The sequence below is a fragment of the Meleagris gallopavo genome, chromosome 17, assembly GCF_000146605.3.
Source record: "Meleagris gallopavo isolate NT-WF06-2002-E0010 breed Aviagen turkey brand Nicholas breeding stock chromosome 17, Turkey_5.1, whole genome shotgun sequence".
Classification (NCBI taxonomy): domain Eukaryota; kingdom Metazoa; phylum Chordata; class Aves; order Galliformes; family Phasianidae; genus Meleagris; species Meleagris gallopavo.
Window position 1 is genome coordinate 9,606,147 of NC_015027.2, and position 8,036 is coordinate 9,614,182.

The following is an 8,036-nucleotide window of genomic DNA, read 5'->3' on the forward strand; positions in this document are numbered from 1 at the left end:
AAAAAAGTCAAACCAACGCAAAACAAAACAAAAACCAAGCAGCTCCAGGTGAGGGCAGTTTGCAGCCACCTGCTACTTAAAGGCCTGCAGGGCTGGGGCTGGGCTGTGCTGCTGCTCTCTGAGGATGAGGCTGTTTTGGGTGCTGCTGAGTGGGGCTGTGCTGGGAGTGGCAGGTGAGTAGGGCCGGTTGTGTGGGGGAGGTGGGGGGTGGGTGACCTCCTGCTGCTGGTTCCCAGTGTCCTGCTGGTGGAGAGGAGCTCTGTGAGCTCCATGTGTCCCCAAGCTACCTCCTCTCCGTGAGCTCCAGGGATACCTGAGGAGCTGCGTGTCCCTAGTGTAGCTTTGGCACAGCCCCCAGCCCTGCCAGACAATCTCTCACCTTGTTGCAGAGACCACCACGGCTCCAGCTGCTCCAGCATCTTCTGGTCACAAAGCAGTTGCTCTGAGGGTCTCCCTGGGTGTGGGGACACAAACTGTGGCCCTAGTGCCTGCTGGTGCCACCCCAGGGCTGTGTGCTCAGCCCCGCTCGGAGGAGCCCCCTGTGAACTTCACCTTAAGGCTGCTGGATGGTGAGTGCTCTGTGTTGTGTGTTAAGTCCTAATCTGGGGGGGTGAGACCAGATGATGGAGCCCGGCAGCCATCCAGCAGGGGATGAGAGCTCTCTCATGTGGAGGCTCCAGAACCTGGGGAGCGCTGGAGGCAAAGACCCCTATGGTTGATGCTCTGAGCCAAATTCTACGTCCCATCCGCAGCAGGATGCTGTCCTGAACCTTCCTTCCCTTCTCCTTCAGGGGATCCCGGTGCCACAAAGAGGCCATTGGTGCTCAGCCGCGGTTCTGTGCTGCACCTGGAGGCCAGGGTGGATGCCAGCCCCGATGTGTCCCCCAGGATCTTCGTGGAGCAGTGCTATGGGACGGGATCGGGGCAGCGGGCTCACCCCAGGAAGAGCTACATGGTGGTGAACAGCCATGGGTCAGTGGTGGGGGGAGAGGTGCTGGGGTCAGCCTGGGAATGTCCCCAACTTGTCCTTGGGTCTCCTCAGGTGTCTGCATGGCTCAGGGCTGGGCAGTGTGTCCATCCAGCAGCAGAGAGGGATGTCTGTCCTCCAGCTCTCCATCCTGGCCCCTGTGCTGGAGGCTGAGCCTGAGGAGGAGGTGAGGTCGTGGTGGAGGTCTGAGTCTTCCCAACAAGCTGTCCCCCTGTGGGCACTGTGCCACTCTCCCCAGCGGCTCCTGCTTCCCAGCGGGGTGGTCAGTGCTCCAGGGGAGGCCATAGAGGTGGCAGTGAGGATGGCTGCTGTCTTGGCAGGTCTACGTGCACTGCCTGCTGTCAGCATGGGGTGCCAGGAGGCACAGCCCGATGTCCTGCTTCTACAATGACACCACGGCCAGGTGAGTTCGACCAAAGGATCCCGCTGGGAGGAGTTGAGACCCAAAGGGATCTCCATTTGTGGGCATGGTGCCATGTGTATCTTGGGGTGGAAGCTGGGGACCCTCAGATCTGTCCTTCCCTCCCAGGTGGCAAAATGCAGAGGATCCCTCCCGGAACACCATATGTGACTGCTGTGACACTCAGTGTCCCCCTGGTGACACCAGGCTTGGAGAGCAGCCAGGTACATCCCTGGGGACTGTGCTGGGTGGGGAGGGCTGCAGCCACAGAAGAGCTGTAGGATGCACATCCTCACAGAGTTCCCAGGAGAAGGGATGCTCCACTGGGAGACAGCGGGCCCACTGCTGGTGCGGGAGCTGGAGCCATGGTTTGAAGGTGAGCAAACGACCCTGAGCTTCTCCCCGTGACCCCACACCGACTGACTGCATGGGAGCTGGGCTCCCCATGCCCCAACCCCACTAACTGCGTTGTCCCGCAGCGCCGTGCCGCACGGTGAAGAAGCTGCTGCTGGCTGGGCTGGCCCTGGTGGGCAGCGTTGTGGTGGTGGCCGTCACTGTGGGCAGTTTGCTGGGTTGGGGCTGGCTGCGTGGCGGCTGCGGGGGGCACGGCCTGTCCGACGACCCCCGAGGAGGCAGTGTCCCTTCCAGGCTGAGCTGCAGGCTGTGGTGGGAGCTCTGGTCCCCCGGGAGGAGGAGAAACATGGAGAGAGTGGGATGGAGTACCGCAGCCTGGAGCTGGGAGCGCTGTGAGATGTTCTCTGCAATAAAAAGTCACTTTTCTTTAAATATACGAGTTTGTTGTTTCCCCCTCTTGAGGGTGGTATGGGGCATGTAGCCTCCAGGCAGGACAGTGTGACAGCTGGTGCTGTACCCAGCGGGCTGGGGAGGCCTGGGATGCGGGGGTAAGGCTGTATCCTGCAGGACATGAGTGCTTTTGGGGTTGGGCTGCCTGTCCCAACGGAGGGCACTGCAAGGAGCCCTCCCCTGCATGGGGATGGTGGGCTGGGGGTGCAGGAACCCTGCAGCACCCACAAGGATGGAGCTTCCTGGAGGGTGCCGAGCACTGGGGCAGGACGTGCTGCCCAGCCTGGTGTCCCCATTAGGGAGCTGTTATGTCTCCCCTCCTGCCACCCAAACACCACCCGCAGCAGGTAATGTTTGAAATAGTTTATTTGGACCAAGTGCAGGGTGCATGCAGCCACTCCGTGGCCAAAACCTGAGTGTGGGTTCACAGTGCAGGGGATGCAATGCCCCAAAGCCAGCAGCGTGCCTCAGTTTCCCCTCCCAGCTCTGCGTGGCACTGTGGCTCAGGGTGCAGACGGGGGCTCCTCGGTGCCATACAGCTTGCGGATACTGGAGTCCATCAGGAAATCCACAGACCTGCAGCAGGGCGAAAGGCCCCTCGCTGTCACCTTCGGGTCCCCCTGCAATGTGCCCCATCCACCCTCCTGCTGTCCCCAGTGTCACCCCACTAATCCCCAGCGCCTGCTAATCCCTACCAGCTCCTCCATCCCCATGCAGGGACGTGTCCCAAGCTCCCTCCTGGACTGCAGTGGGGATCACAGTGGCTATCCCCACTCATTCCTGTGACTCTCACCTGTCGATGGGGGTGATGATGACAGGGATGGCGGCCAGCCCCAGTGCGGTGGTGGCCCACTTTCGGACAGGCAGAGGCCAACGGGTGAGGGAGGCCAGCAGGGCCAGCGAGGCGGCACACAGGCGGTTGATGGTGAAGCCTGGGATGGCCACCGAGGCCAGGCTCTGCCACACGAAGGTATCTGCCACTGCCACCCCCACCCGCCGTGTCCTGCTGGGGTCCTGAGCGTGGGTCTGTTGGGAGAGCAGAGCGGGTGTGGGATGGGGGCACGTGGGGATGCGGGGGCTGCAGGGGGGGCCACTCACCGCCGCAGCTTTCCTGCCCTTGTCGATGGCATCGGCTGTCACGTAGGCTGTGGCCACCCCATAGCTGGCCCACACGGCTGCTACCGGGACGATGGGACGGAAGGACTCGCCCACCTCGTTGGCATAACCTGGGGGGCAGCGGGCGACAGGGAGGCGGCGTCACCCCAACTCCGGGGGTCACCTTGGTCCCAGCGTCGGGACCGCGGGGGGAAAGGTGGTGGCAGCGGGCAGGGTCCGGCCCAGGGGGTTTAGCGGGACAGAAACGCGGGGACGGAGCGTCCCGGAGCTCGGGGAGTGGCAGAGCCGACGCCCGGTGCCGGCGTCCGGAGCCAGCGCTGGTACCGAGAGCTGGCGGCGTCGGTACTCAGTGCTCGCTGTCACGGTCGGTACCGGGTTCCCCGCCGTGCCAGCCCCAGTGCACGGTTCCCGACGCCAGCCCCGATGCCCGGTGCGGCAGCTCACCCAGGTAGCGGACCCACGTGTCCCGGTAGAGGTCGGGCTCCTCCGCCCCCATGGCGCGCTTCCGCCAGCGCCCGCTCGAAACCCCGCCCCCATTTTGCGTCACCATATCAGGCCCCGCCCCCTTCCCCGCACGCCGTCCTTGGCACCGCCCCCTTGCCCGGCTCTAAGATGGCGGCGGGGAAGTCGAGGCCGGGCACGTGACCCGACCGCAGCCGCCACGTGGGTGGGATGCACAGCCGGGATGTGGGGCTGAGAGGAAACGGGGGCCGGCTGTGGGCGCACGGCAGGGGAGGGCGCGGGGGCCTGATGGGAGGCTGAGGGCATAGATAAGGGCTGAGGGAGGCAGCCGAGCCTGGAGTATGGGGCTGAGACAGACAACGGGGTCTGGGTACGGGGCCGAGGGAGGAATAGGGTCTGGTGATGAGGGGAAGCAGAGCCTGGGGATGGGGTGGAAGGACAACAACCAGCCAAGCCATGTCACTGTCCCTCTCTTTACTGCCGCCACCGCACCCAGCCCCACTGCTGGGGGCCTCATAAGGCACAGAGGGGCCGACAGCCCCGGGCACAGCCCCCCGGGTCCCTGAGCCGCGGGGCACCGGCCCCCCTTCTTCCATCCTCCGTGCTGCCATCACGAGCTGTGGTCCAGGGCCACCTCGCCCAGCTTGTCCCCGAGCTGCTGGATCTGCTGGGCTGAGGTAGCGTCGGGCAGCAGCACCTCCACGCTGTAGTTCACCTTCTTGGCATGGATGTAGCTGTAGGTGTTGTCGAAGCGCAGGACGTCTGCAGGACCAGGGATGCGAGGGTCAGGGCGCTGGGACAGACCACGGGGGTGGGGACGAGGGGGCACTCACAGATGCCAGGGGTGGAGCAGGTGAGGGAGCCGTCCTCGGGCACCATGTGTGCGTTGTAGCGCTGGGTGGGAAGCACCTCGGTCATGTCGCCTGCCCGCTGCCGCTCCCCGACCTTCGTCTTCAGGTACACCCCAAAGCCCACGTCGGCCCCTTCTGACTTAAACTGCCACCTGCCAGAGAGACCCGGGGTCACCGCCGCCTGCCTCAATATCCTCATCCCCATAGCACGGACCCCCCTCACCTGAGCACGCAGCCGGGGGCGAGGATCTCGTACTCCACCTGGTGGGATGAGCCCCTGTTAACCACCGCTGTGTGCTCATAGGGCTGTGCCAGCTGGTCCCTCACATAGTACTGCTTCGGCACTTCCCCTCCGTAGTTGATCTGTAAAGGGATAGTTTTGGGCACAGGGCATGGCCATCCCGTAGCCCTCACGCTGCGGGGACCGCTCCTCACCTTGCTGGGGCACTTGGGGTTCCCATCGGGGTCTGTCAGTGTGCCCCCGTACTCCACTGGGATCTGCGAGGGGTCGATGTACTTCTGCAGGACCTCCTTCCAGTTGGCTGCGGGATAGCGGGGCGTTCAGAGGGGCTGAGACCCACACGGGGACCTCGGCCTGAGGTGGGGATCCCCGAGGCTGCATGGGCAGGGTGAGGGTTATCGCAGCCCCACTCACATCCCAGCACCATGACCTTCTTGCGAGTGTCCTCGCTCAGGAAGTGCTTGACCAGGTTGTAGGCCACTGGGAAGATCTTGGGAGCTGGTGAGCAGAGCTGGGTGTTAGGGCAGCCATCCCAGCACGATGCCCAGCTGCATGCCCACACCTTGCTCACCCTTCACAATGAACAGGCGCTTCAGGGACTCGGGGTAATTCTCCTCAAACATCGCCAGGAGCTGCGAGATGGGGAGAGGTTTAACATCCACATCCTCCCGCCCCAAGCACCGCCTGGGGCAGCCCCACCTGCACACGCTTTGCACAGGTGAGGACCCTAAACAGAGGCCCCATGCACCTGCCCAAACTGCAGTGAGGCCTGGGACCTGAGTCACAGCCAGTCCCTGGCTCACCCTGCAGCCCAAGGACACAAGGGATGAAGTTCCGACCTCAGCCATTGTGGTCCCTCCAAGCCTCACCTCACCATATGCCTCCACCGCTGGCTTCCAGAGGTGCTTCAAGCCCAGGCCCTCGCAGTCGTAGACCATCAGCACCATCTCAACCTTCTTGCCCAGCTGGGACAGGGGCAGAGCCATCAGGTAGGACAATGAGTTCATAGACCAAGAAGCATCAGCCACTGCCAAGTCCCTGCTGCCATCTGTCCCTGCTCATTGCCACCCCTGGGGCACAGGGCAGCCCAGTGCCAGTCCCTTTTCCCATAATGGGCCCAGTGCTTCCTCTGGAGCATCAGTGCAGGAGAAAGGTGCGGTGCTGGGACAGGGACACAGGTGGCAGCAAGGACTGTGGTTGGTGGGATGTGCAGGAACTTATGGAGCTGGCAGAAATCAGGGCTGATGACAGTGGGGATAGGGAAGGGGTGGTCTTGTGGGTTTGGTGGACATATGGATGTGTGGGGACAGCCAGGCAGTCGCCCACCTTCTGGCTCTGCTTCTCGCATTCCTGCCGCAGCAGCTCGCAGTCACGGAACTTGTTCTTGAGCAGGTCCTGCTTGGAGGCAGAGAAGAGCAGCCCCTTGGGGTCCAGCGGCCCGATGATATCGTACCAGACAGGGCTGCCCTCCCGGTCGTATCCGCACATGCCTCCAGCCATGTACTTCCTGATCACCTGCGGGAGCACCGTAAGTTGGGGACGCCCGTCTCAGGCTGGGGACACCCACCACGGGCCGAGGACCCCCACCTCAGGTGCCTCCCATGCAACGATGTTGTCGGCATCCATGCGTTTGCGGACCTCCACGTGCTGTGAAGGCGAGGCAGAGCGAATCGGGGTGAGGGCACACGGGGTCTCAAGGACACCCCAGTCCCTCGGCCGGGCTCCCCCAGCACGGGGACCCCCCTCACCTTGCGGAGCATGGCCTCTGACTTGGGCAGGTCGAAGCTGCGTGCTGCGAGAGAGCAGAGAGTGGAGCTCAGCCCCGCGCGAGGCGCAGCCGGGACATCACCGCTGAACCTGCCGCCCTCTGCCCCGCTGCCAGCTTGCTAAAGTCCAGGTGCAGGCAGCACCTCGGCGCGGTGCCCGCAGCCCCCATGGGATGTCCCAGCCCCACCGTGCCCCCCGGGCTTACCTCGGAGCCATTTCAAGAGAAAGTGATCGTCCTGGGAGGGCAGCGAGGGGAGCACGTCTTTGATGTTCTCTCGGAACTGCGGGGAGAAGGGGCACCACCATCAGCAGGGCTGGGGATGTGGCCTTGTGCCCAAAACCCGAAGTTTGTCCCCAGGGCAGCCGGCAGCACAGAGCAGTCTCTGCTCCCCTTCCTGCCACGGGAGGGTCCCCAGACCAGTCTCCTTGCGTAAGGCAGCCAGCCCGTGCCCTCCAAAGCGAGGTTTCAGCCCTCTGCCCCCTGCACGGCGTCTGAGCTCCGGGCTGTGCACCAGGCAGTCACCGCACATGCCTCGGGCACCGCCGAGGTCGGCAGTGAGCAGGGATGCCGCCCTGGGGCAGGCGGTGTAAATCCCCCCATGCACCGTACCAGCCCGTAACGAGGCTGACCGGATTATCCCCGCCTGAATTTAGGTGTAATTAAACCTGGGATTAACTCCCTCACCCAGAGGAAAACAACACGGTCGCGGGCGGGTGGGAGGGGACAGGTTTCACAGCTCCTTGCATCAGGGTTGCAACCACGCAGTGTCCCGTCCCCAAATCCCAGCTGAGCACCGGCACAGCCGTACCCGCCCGGGTCATCGCCCGCGGGCCGGAGTTCGGCTCGGTTCTCCCCGCGATAAGATAACGCAGCCACTGTTGTACCCTCGGTGATCGATGCCCACAGAGGCCAATAAACCCCAGCAAGGTTGCTGCAGGTGGGACGAGGCAAAGCCACCGGATGTCCCCCAGCAGGTGACAGCCACCATTTCGGCTGGGCGCCCTCCACCCGGCAGCAGTGCCTTCCCAGGCAGGGAGACGTTCCCCCATGCCACATTTTTGCAGGATGGAAGCGTCGTGGGGCGGAGGGAGGCACGGCACGCATCCAGGAGTATCACCGTCCCGCGGGACCTCCGGGTGCCGAGCTCCGTGCTGGAAACGGGGTGCAAGCAGAGCCCTTGGGATGCTCGCCGTGCCGGGAGAAGCAAAGCTGTGTCATCGGGCCTCCCCGTGTCCCGCGGATCTGCGTCCCGCATTCCTCTGCTGCCGGGTCCCGGAGGTGATGGGACCCCGGTCCCGGCGACATGCAACCCGGGGACCCCCGCGGACCCCACGGCCGAGGTGGGCGCAGCGGAGCGCCCCGCCGTCTCCCCGGTGCCGGTCTCACCTGCGCCAGCGCCTCCGCCT

The 8,036-nt window shown here is 64.1% G+C and overlaps 3 protein-coding genes across 4 annotated transcripts; 1 reads left to right on the forward strand and 2 right to left on the reverse strand.

Moving 5' to 3' along the window:
- Positions 1-24: 24 nt before the first annotated feature.
- On the forward strand, positions 25-2,276 carry LOC104913589 (zona pellucida sperm-binding protein 3-like). Of its 2 annotated transcripts, none has more exons than XM_019621135.2 (8): positions 25-173; positions 390-569; positions 792-972; positions 1,043-1,154; positions 1,309-1,391; positions 1,518-1,612; positions 1,670-1,764; positions 1,868-1,984. In XM_019621135.2, the coding sequence occupies exons 1-8, from the start codon at positions 125-127 to the stop codon at positions 1,883-1,885; spliced, it is 813 nt and encodes a 270-aa protein (XP_019476680.1). In that variant the 5' UTR covers positions 25-124; the 3' UTR covers positions 1,886-1,984. The 2 variants fall into 2 exon arrangements, with proteins under 2 accessions (XP_019476680.1, XP_010718793.1); XM_010720491.3 differs by having other exon boundaries at positions 26-173; positions 1,687-1,764; positions 1,868-2,276.
- Positions 2,277-2,540: 264 nt separating this feature from the next.
- Positions 2,541-3,873, reverse strand: MTFP1 (mitochondrial fission process 1). The gene is made up of 4 exons (XM_010720426.2): positions 3,753-3,873; positions 3,291-3,418; positions 2,986-3,218; positions 2,541-2,768 (listed from the first exon to the last, which is right to left on the reverse strand). The coding sequence occupies exons 1-4, from the start codon at positions 3,856-3,858 to the stop codon at positions 2,696-2,698; spliced, it is 540 nt and encodes a 179-aa protein (XP_010718728.1). The 5' UTR covers positions 3,859-3,873; the 3' UTR covers positions 2,541-2,695.
- A 351-nt stretch (positions 3,874-4,224) lies between these two features.
- SEC14L2 (SEC14 like lipid binding 2) lies at positions 4,225-8,030 on the reverse strand. The gene is made up of 12 exons (XM_010720427.2): positions 8,017-8,030; positions 6,835-6,910; positions 6,611-6,654; positions 6,450-6,509; positions 6,189-6,377; positions 5,732-5,827; positions 5,434-5,494; positions 5,277-5,360; positions 5,057-5,163; positions 4,845-4,984; positions 4,604-4,773; positions 4,225-4,532 (listed from the first exon to the last, which is right to left on the reverse strand). Exons 3-12 carry the CDS (start codon positions 6,620-6,622, stop codon positions 4,381-4,383), a joined length of 1,071 nt encoding a protein of 356 aa, XP_010718729.1. The 5' UTR covers positions 6,623-6,654; positions 6,835-6,910; positions 8,017-8,030; the 3' UTR covers positions 4,225-4,380.
- Positions 8,031-8,036: the final 6 nt, after the last annotated feature.

Excerpts from the sequence above, each read along its gene's own strand:
- LOC104913589 (XM_010720491.3), top strand. The coding sequence starts at position 125 with ATGAGGCTGTTTTGGGTGCTGCTGAGTGGGGCTGTGCTGGGAGTGGCA. Across the intron at positions 174-389 it reads GGCTGTGCTGGGAGTGGCAG|AGACCACCACGGCTCCAGCT; the intron begins GTGAGTAGGGCC and ends ACCTTGTTGCAG. Across the intron at positions 1,155-1,308 it reads AGGCTGAGCCTGAGGAGGAG|GTCTACGTGCACTGCCTGCT; the intron begins GTGAGGTCGTGG and ends CTGTCTTGGCAG.
- MTFP1 (XM_010720426.2), bottom strand. The coding sequence starts at position 3,858 with ATGGTGACGCAAAATGGGGGCGGGGTTTCGAGCGGGCGCTGGCGGAAG. Across the intron at positions 3,219-3,290 it reads AGGGCAGGAAAGCTGCGGCG|ACCCACGCTCAGGACCCCAG; the intron begins GTGAGTGGCCCC and ends CTCTCCCAACAG. Across the intron at positions 2,769-2,985 it reads ATCATCACCCCCATCGACAG|GTCTGTGGATTTCCTGATGG; the intron begins GTGAGAGTCACA and ends GCCCTGCTGCAG.
- SEC14L2 (XM_010720427.2), bottom strand. Across the intron at positions 5,828-6,188 it reads GCGAGAAGCAGAGCCAGAAG|CTGGGCAAGAAGGTTGAGAT; the intron begins GTGGGCGACTGC and ends CCCCTGTCCCAG. Across the intron at positions 4,985-5,056 it reads ACCCCAAGTGCCCCAGCAAG|ATCAACTACGGAGGGGAAGT; the intron begins GTGAGGAGCGGT and ends ATCCCTTTACAG.